Genomic DNA, 21,013 nt, shown 5'->3' on the forward strand with positions numbered 1-21,013 from the left:
TCCCCCTCCCTAAACTTGGTGAACGAGCTGCAATGAAAGCGGTTATAGCACTTGTACTAATCCCAGTTGATCAGGTATTTTAGCAAGGACGGGGATTGAATCTGGGACGTTCCTGGTATCTATCACTCTCCTATTCAATGGATAAATTCAGAGTCACTGGAGCAGCCTAATACTTTCATTGTTGCAGCTTATTTTAACTATGGAGTATATTGCATTTACTTTGGCTGATCCACTATAAATCTGATTGACTTTTGCATATGAAAGGCAGCAGGCTACAGTTCACTAGGGAATAGCTAAATATGAATGTTTGTGAAGCTTTGTTAGATTACATTGAGGGATATTTGTACAGGACTTTGCCTCAAGAGCGCATGATGAAATAGATTATACATATTTTGTGGAATGATTGTCGGCTGAATAACCCTTATTCATTTTTGTTTTATGTTTAAATAGCTCCGTTCAATCAGCTGCATTTGCACAAACAATTACATTTATAGATGCACTGTTAAAGTTAATTCATTTTCACCTTCTTCGAGTGTTTGCGGAATTTAGTTACTGCTTAAGAATCAAACATCAGGATACAAACTTTAAAATAACAGAACAGAAGAAAACAAGGTTTTGGGATCTATGCTTTCTATTGAAGATTTAACTTCATAGTGGAAAATACAGAAGAACCAATGCAATCATTTTCACCTTCACCCATCAGGACGGTAATTTGGCAGAATGGATTACCCACCTAGTCTAGAACCTGCCCAGGTGGTGAATGTTCTCATTATCCCAACATGGCCAAAGCCCTATGTCTGGAAAGGGTACAGGTAAAGAAATTCAGGATATATCATTCATCCAATTCTGACATTTTACCTGAGTTCCTTTGTGAGGCGTCAGCTGAACTCTTGCCGCCAGAAGCGTTTTGTGAAGTGGTCAAAGCAGCTCCAAAAGTTGGAGGATTACTGATAGCACTTACTTGGCTCATCTAGTTTAGAAACAAAAGAAACTCTAATTAACCAAGGTTATCCAATTTAAAAGGAGAAGGCAATTAGATATGAAGGCAAAAGGCAGTGTCAATTGAAATTAAATGCATACTTGACTGAGTCTATGGCTTTAGCCCAATTTTTGGGGCTGTTTACTAGGTGCTGAGCGGTGAAGGTAGAGTTTTTTTTTTAAAAACTCATTTTTTGTGTGATGTGGGCGTCGCTGGCTAGGCCAGCAATTATTGCCCATCCCTAATTGCCCTTGAACTGAGTGGCTTGCTAGGCAGTTTCAGAATGCATTTAAAGGTCAACCACATTGCTGTGAGTCTGGAGTCACATGTAGGCCAGACTAGGTAAGGACGGCAGATTTCCTTCCCTAAAGGGCATTACTTCCAGTCCTATATGACAAGTCAAACTGTACTGTGCTCATGTTAGCAAGATGTAGTTGCTGGACTTGGGGATCAACATATATTTCTGGATTAACAGTTACCATCATTGTCATTTCCTTCTATCTCTCCTCCCCAACCACCCACTGCCACCCCCATCGTGATTCATGTCCATAAGGGAATGAAAGTTAAGGGACTGGCGATAGAGGAAAAAAACAAATGCCAGTCAGAAATAAAATCAGTAAATGCTGGAAATTCAGAGGGTTAATTATCATCTGAAAGAAAGATACAGCTTAATATTTTGGGTGTAAACCTTTCTCAGAACTCACCATTTACCTTCCCCTTTGAGGTGTAGATTGATTTGCTGCATTCTTTTTTTACAAGACAACACTGTAGAAACTATCCAACAGAGCATATGATAATTAAGATATGTAATTTTTACCACCTCTATGTATATTTTCACAGGGACTACAATTGGATACAACATATCTCAAGTCCTCCTTTCTCAAGTGCAATACATGCAATAATTACTGAAATTGGAAAATTAATGATTTTAAAAAAATAATCACAGTGGCTAGTTTTTGTCATCCTTGTTTTCAAATCCCTCCATGGCCTTGCCCCTCCCTATCTTTGGAATCTCTTCCAACCCCACAATCCTCCAAGATATCTCTGCTCCTCTAATACATCCCTGATTTTAATCGCACCACCATTGGTAGCCACGCCTTCAGTTACCTCGGCTCAAAGCTCTGAAATACCCTCCCTACACCTCTCTGCCTCTCCAACTTGCTTTCCTCTTGTCAGACACTCCTTAAAACCTACCTCTTAGACCAAGCTTTGGTCATCTCACCCAATATCTCCTTTTGTAGCTTGGAGTTATACTTTGTTTTATAATACTCTTGTAAAGTGCCTTGGGATGTTTTATTACGTTAAAGGCACTATATAAATATAAGTTGTTATTGTTGTTGACTTCATCCAAATGCCCAGAGTAATTTAAGTCTTGCAGTTCTGTTAAATAGCTCATCATTCTGACTTTTCTTTGTTGATCTATCAATGTAATATTTTGATGCCACAGGTAATGGTTGCTTTTTCACAGCTTTGATATTTGATACTTTCCAAGTTCACAAAATAAACATTTTATCAAACACATTTGGTTGTTGTTACCTTTTATATACATTAACTGAAAATTATTGCTTTTAAAATGTCAAGTATCTTCTTAATAAACAGATTCTAAAAATTTAGATACAAAATTATATGGCGCTGTGAGAATGTGCAGTAAGTATATTTTCTCCTTGAGAAGGTCTGATGTCAGTGGAAGCAAAGCTTTTAAAGTTAAAGATGACAATATAACTCTGATTTTGCAATCCTGGGTAAACTGGGTTGCATACATTAATGGTGAAGGCACACCCACATTGGCTGAGATGAATGGAGGGAGATGGTGAGGCATATCAATATGCTCTTCCAGGTCTAGAGTACGGTGGAGTAACTACAGATTATTAAAAGTGATGTTGAAGCTATATGTTTTAGGTCACTGCCAAATATTGCCCAGTTGTGGTGAGACAGATGACCTGCTTCCAAATCTGTTCATGTGTCACTTGACATAAGGGGGCACATTAGTCTGGTTCAGTAACTCTTTTATACCATTTAATTACATTGTATTTTTGTAATCCAATGAACAGCAAGATTGTTATCTGACAAGTATTATTTCAATTAAAATATCATTAGTGTTATACAAAGTTGGGAAATTATGAATAACTTGCAGCAAATCCCATCAGGAAATAGACTATGGTGTTTATAGAACAAAAGATCCTGACCTGACTGCCTTGTGATATTCTCCTTGATGAAACCCATGACCCTGCCTTCAGGCGACCAACCTCCAACTGAACCAATCCTTGGGCACACTGAAGAAAAGAACAACATTTTTGAAGGATAAAGAAATCCAAAACAGTTAATATGAGCTATAAATTTAACTGAAAGAAAATGTTTATGTGATAATGTTCTCTTTTCACACTTTTATTAGGCTGTCTTGTGTACTAAGTCCACATGTTGGAAATTCTAATTTCGAATGGATGATTTTCCATGACCCTGAATGGTTAGAAAATGGTGCAGTGTGTACAAGTATTTCCAATGGCCTGGATTTCTCAGCCAGCAGTGAACAAATGGGATAGGTTATTCATTACACTTACACATGCTCACAGACCTATGAGTTTTTTAACTGAAAATTGATGTGATTAGGAAGTAATTTTGGTCCAGTGCCCTCTGCAGGTGATCTGGGACCAATGTGAACAGGGCAAGCAACTGCATAATGCCTGAACCAGTTTTCTAAGAGACACAGGGTGTTAACTGGGCTGTGTAGCACCTGTTTTTTTAGACACTGTGTGGTCACCTAAAGCTCAAAAATGGGGTCTGAGATGCGTGTGCACACTTCCAATGGGAGCTGCACAGGACAACATCTTCATAGAGGGGTTGCATGCCCACACCCAACGAAAGCTGACAGTAGTCAGATCATGACCAAAATCCATGTGCAGTGACACCTGCGTTGCCATTTTGTAACTGCACACTCCAGCCCTGCCGTAACCTCATACAGCTGAAAACAATGTTAAACAAAGTGAAAAAACCTCCCCAAATAGTGCTATTTAAAGGGATCATGAACTACTTTCAGCTTAGTTGCAACATTATTTCTTCCAGCTGCTGGTGCTATTGTTCACATTTTTGGAGCTTTCCTATACTTGGCTAAAGATTGAATAGTTTAAAGGGAGTGGTCTGGTTGTTGCTGACGCACTGGGAAAATGAACAGCAGCCAAGCAGAACGGGGCAAGCTGGTAGAAGAGGGAAAGGGAGGAGGGGGAGAAGGCCTCTTAGCAGGAGGTCATATCCACCAAGGGACTTTAGGGAGAAATTCTCTTGCCTCAGCTTCAGCGAGCACCAATGCTCAAGATGTTTTTGTTTCACAAGAGATTGCTACTGAAATCTGCCAGCTGCTGCAGCCACAACTGTAACCTCAGGGCAAGATAGCTGTCATGGTTGAATAACTGTCAGTGTGTCCAAGCTGTGAGCTGTGATGACTTCAACAATACTAAGTGTACGAAGGTGAGGTAAAGCATATAAATTGAAGGGTTGAGTACTGTTTAATAGAGATTGTTGGTAGGTGGGTGATTGGGTAGTAGTGAATTGAGCAGTGGATGAGGCTCGTGATGCAGATGGTAGGAATGAGGGTTACAGGATGATATAGATGGGCTGGTAAGATGGGCAGAGCAGTGGCAAATGGAATTTAATCCTGAGAAGTGGGAGGTGATGCATTTTGGGAGGACTAACAAGGCAAGGGAATATTCAATGAATGGTAGGACCCTAGGAAGTCCAGAGTGTCACAGGGACCTTGGTGTACTTGTCCATAGATCACTGAAGGCAGCAGCACAGGTAGATAAGGTGGTTAGGAAGCCATATGGGATACTTGCCTGTATTACCAGAGGCATAGAATATAAGTGCAGGGAGGTTATGATGGAGCTGTATAAAATGCTAGTTAGGCCACAGCTGGAGTACTGTGCACAGTTCTGGGCACCACACTATAGGAAGGATGTGATTGCACTGGAGAGGGTGCAGAGGAGATTCACCAGGATGCTGTCTGGGCTGGAGCATTTCAGCTATGAAGAGAGACTGAACAGGCTAAGGTTGTTTTCCTTAGAACAGAGAAGGATGAGGGGGGACATGATTGAGGTATACAACATTATGAGGGGCATTGATAGGTTAGATAGGAAGAGACTTTTTCCCTTAGCGGAGGGGTCAATAACCAGGGGGCATTGATTTAAGATAAGAGGCAGGAGGTTTAGAGGGGATTTGAGGAAACATTTTTTCATCCAAAGGGTGGTTGGAATTCACTGCCTGAAGGGGTGGTAGAGGCAGGAACCCTCACAACATTTAGAAGTATTTAGATGAGAACTTGAAACGCCATAGCATACAAGGCTACTGGCCAAGTGCTGGAAAATGGGACTAGAATAGTTAGGTGCTTGATGGCCGGCAGAGAAATGATGGGCCGAAGGGGCTGTTTCTGTGCTGTATGACTCTGACTCTATGATGAACTCACTCAACTTGACTACACGTCGGATCGTTAAACTTGGGTGCGTGCTCTCTCTCATGTTCAGCCATTCCTTAAAGTTTTTTTTTCCATAATATACTTTATTCATAAAAATCTGTAAAAATTACATTCCCAAACAGTTTAAAACAGCATCAAGTCAAAAAATACAAACAGTGCAAAGGTGATCAGTTTCCTTCTATACAATTATGAGTTGCCTCACAACCCTTCCAATTCATTGTCATGCCATTTACATTTTTACATTTACAGCACACAAAATTGATATTCTCCTTAATCGCTTCCCACCAGTGAACTGGAGACTCAAAGAGGGGTTTCACGGTCCTCCAACCTTTGTAATCCCTTTTGAGTTCCTCAACGTTCTCTGGGGTCAGCAGTGTAGCATTGAGCTTCCACGTCCCTCTGCCAACCCGCTGGTCGTCCTGTAAGTGACAGTCGGCCAGTAAGAGGCAGCGGTCGGAGAAGAACACCGGCTTGACGTCGGTGGATCCGACCGTGACAGCACGGGACACAAACAGGAAGTCAATCCTGGAACGGGCAGACCCATCCGATCTTGACCATGTGTATCTGCGCTGCGCTCCGTCTGCAGGTTTGAAGACGTCGTGCAGTTTGGCATCTTTAACTGTTTCTATTAGGAATCTGGACGTAGCGTCCAGTTTGCTGGCGTCACTGCCGGATCGTCCAGCCGCATCGATGATGCAGTTGAAGTCACCGCCTAGGATGACCGGCCTGGACGTCGCCAGCAGCAGTGGGAGCTGCTGGAAGACGGTCAGCCGCTCGCTGCGTTGTACCGGGGCGTACACATTGATCAACCGGAGCGGAGTGTTGTTGTACATCATATCTGCTACGAGGAGGCGACCGCCCACCACCTCCTTAACTTCGGAGATGGTGATGTTACCTCCCCATAGCAGAATACCCAGGCCGGAGGAACGGCAATCATTACCCCCCGACCAGATCGATGGCCCGTGGGACCACCATCGCGACCACTGCCAGGTCAGCTTTGACCTTGGCAAGGTAATCCAAGGTTGAAACACATCGCGTAGTAGATTTAATGCTACGCACATTAATGGAAGCAATTCTTACACCCATTTTTTAACGTTAGTTGTTGCTTCCCATGCCATTTGTCCTTGCTAGTCCCAGTCCTTCAGGATGTTCCTGCATACCCATCGTGTGAGCAAGCTGTTTCACAATAGTTGGGCTCAGAAACCCCTCCTGGTTTTTCATGCAGGGTTTGTTCCACTGGGGTGACATCGGGGGGGTCTTGTAGGCAGAGAGGATTGGGTTGTCCTCAGCTGCTTCCAATCTGTTCCTCCTCGAAAACCTCATTGCTCCCAGCTTCCCGGAGCTGAGACGCGTTGGCCACGTCGTTACGTGTGGCGCTTTGGGGTTGGGGCACACCGGGCCCATCACAGCTTCCAGTGCCCGGATGCTTTATCTTCCATCTCCTTGGAGTTCTGCCACCTCTTTTGAAGGGGCTGTCGTTCCAGCATTCCCCCGTCCAGTGAAGAGGAGTTGTTGCAGCCTGATTCAGAAGACAGCCTCCTCTTGCCACTGGTTTGGGTGGTGGCCTGTTCCGCTTTGGGATGTTTTTTCTTTGTGGTTTTCCTCTGGACCACTTGCCACTGACCTGTTTGTCCATCTGCTGCCTCCTCCTCCATTGATTCTGTCTGTGGAGGAGGGGTTTCGGAGCGCAGGGTAGGTGCTGGGTCGCTGGTTTCAGCTGTCTCCCCTTCCTTCTCCTTCTCAGGTTGAAGTTCCTCACTGCGGAGAAAGTTGCTGGTCTCCTTTCGAACACCGGACGCCTTCGTCAAACCTTCTCCCGGCCTTTCCTTGGACCTTGCCGCCTGAGCATAACTGAGGCAGCGTTTGGGGCAGGTTTTGTAGAGATGGCCTGCCGCACCGCACAAGTTGCAACACTTAGTCTGCTTACAGTCCTTGGTCTGATGGCCTTCCTCCTTGCAGTTCTTGCAAACAACTGTGCTGCAGTTGGCTGCCACGTGACCAGATTTGCTACAGGTGCGGCAAACTCTGGGCTGCCCAGCGTAGACCAAGAAGCCTCGACTTCCCCCGATAGCGAAGCTGGAGGGAGGGTGGATGATGGCTCCACTGGGATCGACCTTCAAGGTCACCTTGACCTGCCGCTTGCTGGTCCAAATCCCAAAGGGGTCCTTGACATCAGTGCTGCTGCCGGCCACCTCGACGTACCTGGCGAGAAAGGTGAGTACATCCACCACCGGAACATGGGGGTTGTAGAGGTGAATCGTCACCACCCGGTCCCGTTGTGACGGAAGCGTGAAGAGCGGCTCCGCTGCGAGGATCAACAGTGGCGCCCGGTCCCCTTTCTCCTTGAACGCCTTCAGGAACTTGATGCATCCCGCCACGTTCCGGAACGTCACGTCGAAGTAGCCACTGCTGGGGAAATCCTGCAGGCAGAAGACGTCCGTCGCTTGAAATCCGCAGCAATCGAAGAGAATTTTCTTGATGAAGAAGGTGCGATCGACCGGTGCATCTCCTTCCTTGTCCTTCACGACCACTCGAACAGTGTTGCGCACTCCCTGGCCCGAAGCTTGAAGATTGGTTGTAGCCATTTTACTCAAAGCTTCCCCAGGATCAAAAGGCAATGATCATGGTTTCTTCTCAACCAAGTAAGCACTGATAAGAACAGATACTACACTTGATCTTAGCCAAAAGGCCGAGAAGCCATTCCTCAAAGTTTTTTTTTTTTTATTTCCAAAATATACTTTATTCATAAAAATCTGTAAAAATTACATTGCCAAACAGTTTCCAAACAGCACCAAAAAATACAAACATTGCAAGGGAGATCAGTTTCCTTCAATACTGTCATGAGTTTCTTCCCAACCCTTCCGTTTCTCAATTGTCATGTCAATTACAGTTTTACATTTACAGCAATTCAGAATATTAACGATACAGTTCGAGGGGTTTCCCATGGATCCAGCCCCTCAGTCTAGCTTGGTGGGGGAACCTTACACTGTGGTCTTTCCCCATTGAGCCTTTGCTGCGGCTGCCCCAAGCTTTAGTGCGTCCCTCAGCACGTAGTCCTGGACCTTGGAATGTGCCAGTCTGCAACATTCGGTGGTGGACAACTCTTTGCGCTGGAAGACCAGCAAGTTTCGGGCAGACCAAAGGGCGTCTTTCACCGAATTGATAGTCCTCCAGCAGCAGTTGATGTTTGTCTCGGTGTGCGTCCCTGGGAACAGCCCGTAGAGCACAGACTCCTGTGTTACAGAGCTGCTTGGGATGAACCTTGACAAAAACCACTGCATCTCTTTCCACACCTGCTTTGCAAAGGCACATTCCAGGAGGAGGTGGGCGACCGTCTCTTCCCCACCACAGCCAACGCGGGGGCACTGTGCGGAGGGGGCGAGACTTCGGGTGTGCATGAAGGATCTGACGGGGAGGGCCCTTCTCACCACCAGCCAAGCTACGTCTTGGTGCTTGTTTGAAAGTTCTGGTGATGAGGCATTCCGCCAAATGACTTTGACGGTCTGCTCGGGGAACCATCCGACAGGATCCACCGTTTCCTTTTCCCGTAGGGCCTTGAGGACATTCCGTGCAGACCACTGCCTGATGGACCGGTGGTCAAAGGTGTTTTTCCGCAGAAACTGCTCCACGAAGGATAGGTGGTACGGCACGTCCCAACTGCACGGAGCGTTCCGCGGCAATGTGACCAGGCCCATCCTTCGCAACACCGGGGACAGATAGAACCTCAGCACGTAGTGACACTTGGAGTTTGCGTACTGGGGATCGACACATAGCTTGATGCAGCCGCACACGAAGGTGGTCATCAGGATGAGGGCCACGTTGGGTACATTTTTCCCGCCCATGTCCAGAGATTTGAACATCGTGTCCCTCCGGACCCGGTCCATTTTAGATCCCCAGACGAAGCGGAAAATGGCTCGGGTGACTGCCACGGCGCAGGAGTGGGGTATGGGCCAGACCTGCGCCACGTAGAGCAACAACGTGAGCGCCTCGCACCTGATGACCAGGTTCTTACCCACAATGGAGAGAGATCGCTGCCCCCACATGCCCAACTTTTGTCGTACCTTGGCTACTCGCTCCTCCCATGTTTTGGTGCACGCCCCGGCACTTCCGAACCATATCCCCAGCACCTTCAGGTAATCTGACCTGACGGTGAAGGGGACAAAGGATCGGTCAGCCCAGTTCCCAAAGAACATGGCCTCGCTCTTGCCGTGGTTAACTTTGGCTCCCGAGGCCAGTTCGAACTGGTCGCAGATGCTCATCAGTCTGCGCACGGACAGCGGATCCGAGCAGAAGACGGCGACGTCATCCATGTACAGGGAGGTTTTGACCTGAGTGCCTCCGCTGCCTGGGATTGTCACCCCTCTTATGCTCGCATCCTTCCTAATAGACTCAGCAAAGGGTTCAATACAGCAAACAAACAAGACCGGGGAAAGAGGACAGCCCTGTCTGACTCCAGATTTGATCGGGAAACTTTCAGATTCCCACCCGTTGATTGAGACTGCGCTACTGATGTTTGTGTAGAGCAGTTGGATCCAATTGCAGATTCCCTCCCCAAACCCCATTTTGGAAAGCACGTCCATCATGTAGGTGTGCGATATCCTGTCAAAAGCCTTCTCCTGGTCCAGGCTGATGAGGCAGGTGTCCACCCTCCTGTCCCGTACGTAGGCGATCGTATCCCTGAGTAGCGCGAGGCTATCAGAGATCTTCCTGCCGGGTACAGTACAGGTCTGATCGGGGTGAATCACCAGCTCCAGAGCAGACTTGACTCGACTGGCTATGACTTTGGACAGAATCTTGTAATCAACATTAAGCAGTGAGATGGGCCGCCAATTTCTGATTTCTACCCTCTCCCCCTTCTGCTTGTAAATGAGGGTGATGATGCCTTTTCTCATGGATTCTGACATGCTACCGGCCAGGAGCATACTCTCGTATACTTCCAGCAGGTCCGGGCCGACCCAGTCCCACAGGGCCGAGTACAACTCGACCGGTAAGCCGTCGCTCCCGGGAGTTTTACTCGCCTCGAAAGACTCGACGGCCTTTGTCAGCTCGTCCAGAGTTAGCGGCTTGTCCAGTCCCTCCCTCCTGCTGTCATCTAAGACCTCCGTGATAGATGACAGGAAGGACTGGGAGGCTCTGCTGTCTGTGGGCTTCGCGTCATACAGCCCAGCATAAAAGGATTTGCTGATCCTTAGTATGTCGGACTGCGAAGACGTTACCGAGCCATCTTCTTCCTTCAGGCTGCTGATAACAGAGCTCTCTCTGTGTACCTTTTGGAAGAAGTAACGCGAGCACGTCTCATCCTGCTCGATGGAGCGGACTCTGGACCGGAAGATGATCTTGGAGGCCTCCTTGGCAAAGAGCGAGGCCTGCTGGCTCTTCACCTCTTGGAGGTCCTCCTTGACCTCGACCCCCATTGACTGCAACCGGAGTAGATTTTGCATAATTTTCTGGAGTCGGGACAGTTCCCTCTGTCTCTCTCTCGCCTTCTGAACACCTTTGTGGATGAAGAACCTCTTGATGTTCTCCTTAATCGCTTCCCACCAGTGAACTGGAGACTCAAAGAGGGGTTTCACGGTCCTCCAACCATTGTAATCCCTTTTGAGTTCCTCAACGTTCTCTGGGGTCAGCAGTGTCGCATTGAGCTTCCACGTCCCTCTGCCAACCCGCTGGTCGTCCTGTAAGTGACAGTCGGCCAGTAAGAGGCAGTGGTCGGAGAAGAACACCGGCTTGACGTCGGTGGATCCGACCGTGACAGCACGGGACACAAACAGGAAGTCAATCCTGGAACGGGCAGACCCGTCCGATCTTGACCATGTGTATCTGCGCTGCGCTCCGTCTGCAGGTTTGCTGAAGACGTCGTGCAGTTTGGCATCCTTAACTGTTTCTATGAGGAATCTGGACGTAGCGTCCAGTTTGCTGTCGACACTGCCGGATCGTCCAGCCGCATCGATGATGCAGTTGAAGTCACCGCCTAGGATGACCGGCCTGGACGTCGCCAGCAGCAGTGGGAGCTGCTGGAAGACGGTCAGCCGCTCGCTGCGTTGTACCGGGGCGTACACGTTGATCAACCGGAGCGGAGCGTTGTTGTACATCACGTCTGCTACGAGGAGGCGGCCGCCCACCACCTCCTTAACTTCGGAGATGGTGAAGTTACCTCCCCGCAGCAGAATACCCAGGCCGGAGGAACGGCAGTCATTACCCCCCGACCAGATCGATGGCCCGTGGGACCACCATCGCGACCACTGCCTGTAGGTGCTGAGGTGTGGTATTCCACACTCCTGCAGAAACAGTAGGTCAGCTTTGACCTTGGCAAGGTAATCCAAGGTTGAAACACATCGCGTAGTCGATTTAATGCTACGCACATTAATGGAAGCAATTCTTACACCCATTTTTTACTAAAAATTAGTTGTTGCTTCCCATACCATTTGTCCTCGCTAGTCCCAGTCCTTCCCCTTCGGGATGTTCCTGCATACCCATCGTATGCGCAAGCAGTTTCACGTTGGTTGGGCTCAGAAACCCCTCCTGATTTTTCATGCAGGGTTTGTGCCGCTCGGGTGACATCGGGGGGGTCTTGTAGGCAGAGAGGATTGGGTTGTCCTCAGCTGCTTCCATCTGTTCCTCCTCGAAAACATCACAGCTCCCGGTCTCCCGGAGCTCAGGTGCGCCAGACGTGTCTTTGCTCCCGGTGTCCCGGAGCTGAGATGCGTTGGCCACGTCGTTACGTGTGGGGAATTGGGGTTGGGGCACGCCGGGCCCATCACAGCTTCCAGTGCCCGGGGGCTGGGATGCTTGATCATCCATCTCGGAGTTCTGCCGCCTCTTTTGAAGGGGCTGTCGTTCCAGCATTTCCCCGTCCAGTGAAGAGGAGTTGTTGCAGTCTGATTCAGAAGAGAGCCTCCTCTTGCCACTGGTTTGGGTGGTGGCTTTGGGATGTTTTTTCTTTGTGGTTTTCCTCTGGACCACTTGCCACTGACCTGTTTGTCCATCTGCTGCCTCCTCCTCCATTGATTCTGTCTGTGGAGGAGGGGTTTCCGGGCGCTGGGTAGGTGCTGGGTCGTTGGTTTCAGCCGCCTCCCCTTCCTTCTCAGGTTGAAGTTCCTCACTGCGGAGAAGGTTGCTGGTCTCCTTTCGAACAGCGGATGCCTTCGTCGAACCTTCGCCCGGCCATTCCTTGGACCTTGCCGCCTGAGCATAGCTGAGACAACGTTTGGGGCAGGTCTTGTAGAGATGGCCTGCCACACCGCACAAGTTGCAACACTTAGTCTGCTTACAGTCCTTGGTCTGATGGCCTTCCTCCTTGCAGTTCTTGCAAACAACCGTGCTGCAGTTGGCTGCCATGTGACCAGATTTGCCACAAGTGCGACAAACTCTGGGCTGCCCAGCGTAGACCAAGAAACCTCGACTTCCCCCGATAGCGAAGCTATCCTCAAAGTATCACAGCCCTGATTCACTTATCAAAAAACTCCCACCACTTCTTACAGCTACAATGCTCCTCCCCTTCAATAGTAAGGCGCCTTTAAGTAGCACTAGCCACTCATGATATCGGATCCCCTGCTGATGCATGCAGTCAACGAACAGTGCGAGTAGCGCGGGCTGCTTGCACAATCATTTAAAACAACAGGCAATGTAAATTTAAAGTGTTGCCTGCAATGGAATGAAAGGGTGCAAGTTAAACATCTCCGATTCCCAAGCCCATTTTTGTGGGTTAGCCAATTTAACCCCCACTAGAGTTTGCACCAGGAAGTGCAAGTTAGAAGAGTGAATTCATTGCCAAATCATGTTCAGAAAGCAAAACAGAGGCAAAAATGGAATTAAGAGAGATTAAAGAGACAAAAACATTATTTAAATGTTTTAATTTTTTAAAATCTCCAACAATAATTAAAATCTGAAGGAGTGAGATTCTACACTTGTAGAAGTTAATTTTCAGTGCCAGAGCAGTTGTTCGACAGTGGAATTTTTCCCTCGGTGGACGGGAGCTGTCCACCAACTGAAAAGTTTGTGGTGAAACCGCCTCCACCTGGCCTGTGATCCGCACTTAATTTGAGGTGGGACTTCCATGTCATTGAGGCAGGAAGTCCCACCTAATGGAGCTGCTGGGAGCAGTGCCCACTGCTGGGACTGCAACCCAGACATTGGGAGGAAGATGCCGGGGAGCCCCGGAACAAAGGTAAGTTTTTGGGCCCTCGCCGGGGGTGATCAGTCGGGTCCTGGCGAAGCAAGAGTGGTCGATTGGGAGGACAGGGGGCATGTTGGGGGTGGTTGGGGTAGCCCATCGGGCACAGGGTGCTTGATTAGGAGGGACCAATCCCCCCCAGGCTGTCGGAAAGCCACATGCTTTGGGCGGCTTCTCAGGCCTGGGCCGCCCAATCAGCCACAGGTAAAATCCCCGTGGTGGCGGGCAGAGGCCCTTAAGTGGCCATTAACTGCCAACTGCATAAAGTGGCGGCGGAGGCGGGAGCAGGTCAGGAAGGGCCCCCCCAAGTCTCCCGCTGCATTTTACACCCCACCACCAACCCACCCAGTTCCCACTTTTTTTGGGGGGAAGGGGATGTAAAACTCAGGCCAGTATAAGACTTATCACACCATTAAAAGGTTACTTAAATTGGAATGGATAAGCCATAAATTTTTCTGTTGAACTTACTGGTAATCTATCATGAAAGTACTGTAACTTCACAGCCTTCCATGTGTTTCAGTGCTGAGTCTCTGTAGCAAGCTTGTGGGGAGCAGGGCATCTCAGACAGCAACTCCCTGATTTCTGTATTTAACAGTGCATATGTGGTCACCATAAATTGCTGCCTGATCTACATTTTGATGATGGTAAGCGATGATAGCCTCCCCCTTACCTTTACTGCAAAACCCGGACCAAAATGTGCTCTTAAAGGCCAAGGCTTAAAAATATATGATTTTAATGCAGTTATTCCAAGTTTACCTTTAGAATTGTTGCCACAGTCTCCTGAGAAGCATTCCGCACATCCTCTCCATTTACTGACAAGATTTGGTCTCCTTGCATGAGTCTCCCGTCAAGTTCTGCTGCCCCACCTTTAACAATGTCTGAGATAAATACTCCTGTTCCATTCCTGTTGAAGTCAAGTTATTCTTGTGATTTCGTAGGATATGTTGATAAAGTACATGGACTTAAAACTCCATACAATACTTTTCAAAAAAAACATCGGAAGTCAGTTCCTCAGCCCACAGTTGCTGACAGCGGGAACCGCCATCCCCCAGATTCAGACAGATTCGAGGTTTTCCGGCGGGCTTTTTAAAAACCCTGAATCTGTCCAAACTTGGGGAACGGCTGTTCCCGCTGTCAGCAACTGTCAGCTGTGAAACGGACTTGCGATGTTTTTAAAAAGGCCAGCCTGCAAGACGACGATGGGAAATTTCACATGTCTAGTCACGGAACCCTCGTGGGGATGAGGAACGGCCCGGTACAGTTTACATCTGCGGGCCGTACGTTGGATAACCCTGGTCTAAACCAATGTCCTATTCCTATCCAGCATTTTTTTCAAATACAATTTTGCTATGTTATTTTACTGGTTGAGTCATAGAAATTCGAACAACTTACATCCAATTTTCTCAAAACTGTCCACAGCAAACATTATTTAAAACTTATGCTGAATAAAAACCCCTCTCCTTCAAAACATGCATCTAGTGCCTGTTCCTAAAATGTTACTGAAACAAATAACCAGAAGCAGCACGTCTAGTTCACTTCCTTGTTTATTTATGCAATATATGCAATTCTTATAGGGTTAATATGAACTAAGAAAAATAGGCTAGATCCTACTGTACTACATCCCTAATATAATGGTTTTGGAGGAACCATGTCAAAACTCTGTTCAGTAATGAAGTATGTTTCCAGTGGGATATTTTATAAAAGTTCTTTACCAGTAAAGAAATTTTTAAAATGCAACAAAAGGTGTTCACTATATTTAACACTACTATGTTATCTATTTTCTGTTGTCAATACAGGATTAGATGTACTTCTGCACAGTGCTGGCTAGCTGCTCATGCTGGTACTGGAAAATCATCTCGACAGTTTGAGTCTGCTGTTACTTTATAATATATTTAATTTTGAATGAATATCCATTTGGACATGATATTAATAAAAGGATTCAAAATTATGTTCTGGAAAATTCCACTTATGGTACTTTTATTGAACATATCACTCCACCAACAATGATCTGTTACGCAGTACTATCAGCAGGCAGTTTCTTGATCATAGTAAGCAGCTTCTAACACATTGTCCTGAAGAAAATTATACATTCATATACACAGTGTAGAGTTCATTTTTAACATGAGACGTTAAAAAAATCCTACATACCGTTTTCCCACAATGCTCAGGCCCAGTCCCCTGCCGACCTTTTTCTGAAGATCCGCAAAAATCACATCTAAATTTTCCTCATCCTTGTACTGTGCTTCGTCCCTGAAGACAGTGAGTCGCACCTTTTGTGGTGTCTGTCTCAATGCTGTGATTGCTTCTTCGTGAGTTGCATTCCTTAAATCAATTCCATTTACCTAACAAAAAGCAAAGTGGATCTCTCTAGGCATTCCTCACAGATCGAAATTTAAATAGATAAATAAACTGAGTATTCAAGGGGAGCTACTGGTCCCTGACATTGTGTTGCACAATTAGTTCTTTTAAATGCTTTCCTCATTTTTTCACCTGTCTCTCTCTCTCACCCCTCTATCCTCCTCTGGAAGAAATGTGGATTGTCATTTTTGTTGGCTTTTTTTGTATATGAATTTTATGTACATATATATATATATATATATATATATATATATATATATATATATGAATGTTTTGTATAAGCTTTTGGTAAATGAAGAGTTAACTTTAGCTGTTTATCTTACTAGAAAAAAATACTGCCTATACAGTTTGAATCAATCAGAATTACTTTGTGATTCGTTTGGTACTGAACAATGAAAAGAACAGATATAACAAGCTGTGATCAAAACGTAACGGAAAACAGGATGAGTCCCGCCGGAAATGCATGCCCTAATAACATGAACAGCTAAAGGGAAAGAAAAGAACAGATATTTAAAACTATGTAACAAGTTATGATCAAAATGTAACAGAAAAGCAGGCTAAGTCTCGTTGGATATGTGTGATCTAATGGACCTCAAGGTCATAATGCCTTGTTTGTACACATTGTTTTGCGCATGTGATCATTATTAATGTACAAATGGAAGTACTGACAAATGAAATGGCAGGGCCAATCGAAATACTGATATGTATGAACCAAACAATCAGTGCACAGGAGGAGCCACTGGAGAGGTTCAGTGCACATATTTGAAGACGACAAAAGGAGAGACAAGAGGAGTCACGAGCCGTCTATGCCACTAGAACCGGTGGACAGTAAAGGCCATCTGGACTAGGATATTGACTGCCTTGGATTTAATTATTGCTTTTAGCCTTATAAATCATCCTAATACCACTACATCAGGTGTCTCCTTGTTCGAATTCTTACTGTCTTTTTTTTAATTTCCAAAATATACTTTATTCATAAACATCTGTAAAAATTACATTGCCAAACAGTTTCCAAACAGCACCAAAAAATACAAACATTGCAAGGTAGATCAGTTTCCTTCAATACTGTCATGAGTTTCTTCCCAACCCTTCCGTTTCACAATTGTCATGTCAATTACAGTTTTACATTTACAGCAATTGAGAATATTAACGATACAGTTTGAGGGGTTTCCCATGGATCCAGCCCCTCAGTCCAGCTTGGTGGGGGAACCTTACACTGTGGTCTTTCCCCATTGAGCCTTTGCTGCGGCTGCCCCAAGCTTTAGTGCGTCCCTCAGCACGTAGTCCTGGACCTTGGAATGTGCCAGTCTGCAACATTCGGTGGTGGACAACTCTTTGCGCTGGAAGACCAGCAAGTTTCGGGCAGACCAAAGGGCGTCTTTCACCGAATTGATAGTCCTCCAGCAGCAGTTGATGTTTGTCTCGGTGTGCGTCCCTGGGAACAGCCCGTAGAGCACAGACTCCTGTGTTACAGAGCTTACTGTCTGCTTCAAGAACAAATTAAAAGTCAGGTTCTAAATTTTACACCTCCTTGCTATTTTCTGGCTTCTGATACTCTCTTGCTCCCCTCTTTAGGTTTCTTTCTTTTGATTTTTACACTACCATTCACAAGGAAAAACTTGGAAACGATAATGATTGCATTCCAGTATAAAAATGCAACACTGAGGGCAAGAAAATAGCAGTGAGGGTGATAAGTTCTCAAGGTACACATACAAAGAAGCACATAAAATATTCATCTGTAGGCCCAACTAAAGGCCTGGGAACAGAGCAGGAGAAAAGCTCAAAGCCCTAAGAGGGAGGATATTCATAAAGGCAAAATATATTTTAGGTACTGGAAAGGGAACAAATGAAATTATAGGTAACTTTTGTGATTTCTTTTCATATTTGTTGATTTTTTTTATTTAAACATATTTTTACCAGTTTTTTTTAGGAATTAGTTGATTTCAGGAAAAAAGGCTTTCAGGAATGTGGTTGTTTTCTTTTTTTATAAATGGAAATTTCTTAACTAATAATGAAATAAGTGTTAGTCATTTTTGGAGGGCTGCCTTTTAGTGAATGTGAAATTTGAATGAATTTGCATGGCTTATACACTGCTGACATCATGTGAAGCAAACAAGCAGGATGTAAACATTATAATTATATAGATAGGTTGTATTAAGTTAGATTAAAGTGATGCTAAACTGCAGAATCACATATTATTTCTCACTCTGTCTTATTAGATCTCCTTGCACTGTCTACTGTTTAATGAGTTGATGTCTCTTCTCTGTAACTGGCCACAAAGAGCTGAGTGTAACTGGCTAAGGTTCAATAACTTTCTGATTTTTCATCTGTCCACTGAGCAAGTACTTCAGGTTTACACCATACTTCACTCAGTGGGTGACTGAACTCAGAACTCTCTGTAGGGAATCCTGGGCACAAATCACTCCATTCAGTGTTTTCCACCACTGCAATGCATATTTATTTTTAATCAATAATTCAAAGATGAAAGTATTCTGTTGTCAAAATGTGAAAAAGGTTTAACTCTTGCCAGCTATTCAAAATTAAAATAAAGTGATTACACATCACTGTACACTCCATTTTTAAGTATATAGTTAAAATATCCAGTCACATAACTGTTCTTTTGATGTTTATTTAATAATCACATTAAAGTAGAACACAAATTTGAAGCTTGTGTTTTGAAGTTTTTTTTTTACAACCTTTGGTTCAGTGGCTTGTGTGGTAAATAGTGGGCTGAATTTTACTAGCCCTCCGGCATCGGGGATCATGGTGAGGGGACCCGGAAAATTCTTCTGGGAGAGGCCCACCGTGACCTCTGACGCTGAGAAAGCCCCACTGCATTTTACCGGCGGTGGCAAGGCTTCGGTGTGGCTCTCGCCGCTACTTGGCGACGGGCCTTCATTTCAATATGTTAATAAAGATTAATGAACACGAATAAACTCACCTTGTCCCAGCGGCCGTCCCACGCCGATATTCTGTCCGCTGGCCGTAACTGCTGTGCCTTCGGATTTGGAGTTCCGAGGCGAGATACTGGTCAGGAGGGGGAGCAGTGAACTTATCAGGACGGGGGGAGCGGCAAAAACACTTTGTATTGGCTGTGGGGATGGTGGGAAGGGGTTGAAGGGCAAATGTGACAAGGTTGAGGGGAAAGTTTGGATTGGGAATAAAATTAACTTTCATGATATAGGCCAAAACGAAAACATTGTGCAGGGAGGGAGGGGGGTGGAGATTCGGAAAGGGCCTCCAGCATTTAATTTTTTGTAAGAAAATAGACAATAATATAACTTTAAAAATTCAATTTTTTTCTAAGGGCTTGAAACCCAGCTCCTTTGGCAGGGATGGAGCAGCTGCCCCCTCTACAGCATTGGGGACGGCCGTTACGTTTCCTCCATTTAAATGAGTCCCCGCGCAAAATATTGCAGGGGCTCAGCGGCGCGCAAGTCATGCATGTGCCGTGCCTTCTTTTAAGCTCGCCACTGTTTTATAAAAATCAGCCCATTATATCTACACAGGTTGATCAAATGTCCTCAGAATAGCTGAGTACACCTCTACAGGATCCCAATAGATGGCACACTTGACTAACATAAAATTTGTTAACGCCAGTTTCTGGAATCCAAATAATTTACTGCTCACTGCCAGGGACCAAACACCTTTTCAGCTTTCAAAATTCACACCCTCTTCAATACAATGCTTGTAAACTTCTACTAAGGATTAAAAAGCAGAATGGAACAATTGTACAGAAGATTAGTCATTCAAAGCAGTTGAAAGTAAATCTGAAACCCTTTGATTTTGGAGTTGAACTCTATTTGCACCAAAAAGGTTAACCAGCACATGGAGTAAAATGCCTTTATGGCATATTTACTTTCTTAGCTCTATAACTCCTCATGGACTGATTTAAAAGCTACTGGTATGAGCTCATTCCTAATTTTCAGCACAACAATGGCCATGATGCAGCAAGTTTTACTGAAGAAACTGGTGCGCAAATGACTAATGCTAATTTTACACCAGATCCTGCCCACATAACTTTCTGTAAAGATTTGCTTTGCTCCTGAATTACATCTGCCAAATCCCAATTTAGCTCATTAACATAACTCTGCCCCATGCGAAAGACCAGAGAACACGAGTTTCCTGGATTTACATACACTATTTGTAAATGTTTGGACGTTTATGTCCAAATTTTTAAGCAAAGCAAGTCTGAAGTCACGATTTCTAGAGCTTTATAGTCATCACCCTTCCACTGAAGTTACAACACCAGTTGACTAGTGAGTAAAGGCTCCACCCACATTCCTCCCATCCATTCCCCTCACTCCTTCTCCCTCCCTCTCTTCCCTCGTTCTCCATTCGCCTCTTCCTGTCTTCATCTCTTTCTCAGCTACAGCTGTGCAGGCTTATCGTACTGCTGTCTCTGCTTGTAGAAGTGCAAACGATTCCCCTGAACTCCTGCACCTCTCCACTGTCCATCATTTCTCTCCTCACTTTTTGTTAGGTTTCTCACTCTCATCCGTTTTTTTTTATTGTGCTTACTTTTACTATATCCTTTCCCCGAGGCACTCTTCTTTGGCCTCCTTGTCTCTAGACTAACCCTGCTTTATGCTCCTCGTTCTCCTTGGCCTCAAATCATTCTCTCCATTCCCCCCTCCCAATTTCTAACACTGTTCTACCTTTCTCATTCACCCTGGCCTCTAATGGTTCTCTTCATTGCCCCATCCCGTTATGAACTTCTAACCCTGTTCAACCTTTGCTATTCTTCTGGTAGCTAATCCTCCTTTCCATTTCCCACTTTACTTCCCTACTCTTGTTTCTTCTAGCCTCTAACATCACAGTCCTTCCTTGGCCTTGGTCCAATTACCTGTTATCCCCTAGCCAAGAATACCTTGCTCTATGAAGTTTACATTCTGATGCTAATTGTTGCTTTGTTTCTTGGAGTTGCTGATAAATACCCATTCTCAAAGTCAAAAAACTCAAAGGAGATAATTGGTTTTCTTTTGCTACTTTTATATATTGTTTTAAAGGGCGTTGTACATCTGTAACAAAGAGGGATACT

At 45.5% G+C, this 21,013-nt stretch overlaps 1 protein-coding gene and 1 pseudogene across 8 annotated transcripts in view; both read right to left on the bottom strand.

Annotated features, from left to right (window-relative positions):
* patj (PATJ crumbs cell polarity complex component) overlaps positions 1 to 21,013 on the bottom strand; it is a 472,630-nt gene that overhangs the window by 38,774 nt on the left and 412,843 nt on the right. For all 8 annotated transcript variants that reach the window (XM_068037182.1, XM_068037186.1, XM_068037183.1 and 5 more), the window contains 4 exons: positions 15,763 to 15,956; positions 14,371 to 14,518; positions 3,166 to 3,252; positions 859 to 970 (listed from right to left, as the gene is read on the bottom strand). In XM_068037182.1, coding sequence (XP_067893283.1) covers positions 859 to 970; positions 3,166 to 3,252; positions 14,371 to 14,518; positions 15,763 to 15,956 — 541 coding nt within the window. The remainder of the gene's footprint in view (positions 1 to 858; positions 971 to 3,165; positions 3,253 to 14,370; positions 14,519 to 15,762; positions 15,957 to 21,013) is intronic.
* Positions 8,034 to 8,142, bottom strand: LOC137373297 (U2 spliceosomal RNA; annotated as a pseudogene).

Source organism: Heterodontus francisci, chromosome 8 (genome assembly GCF_036365525.1).
Source record: "Heterodontus francisci isolate sHetFra1 chromosome 8, sHetFra1.hap1, whole genome shotgun sequence".
Lineage (NCBI taxonomy): Eukaryota > Metazoa > Chordata > Chondrichthyes > Heterodontiformes > Heterodontidae > Heterodontus > Heterodontus francisci.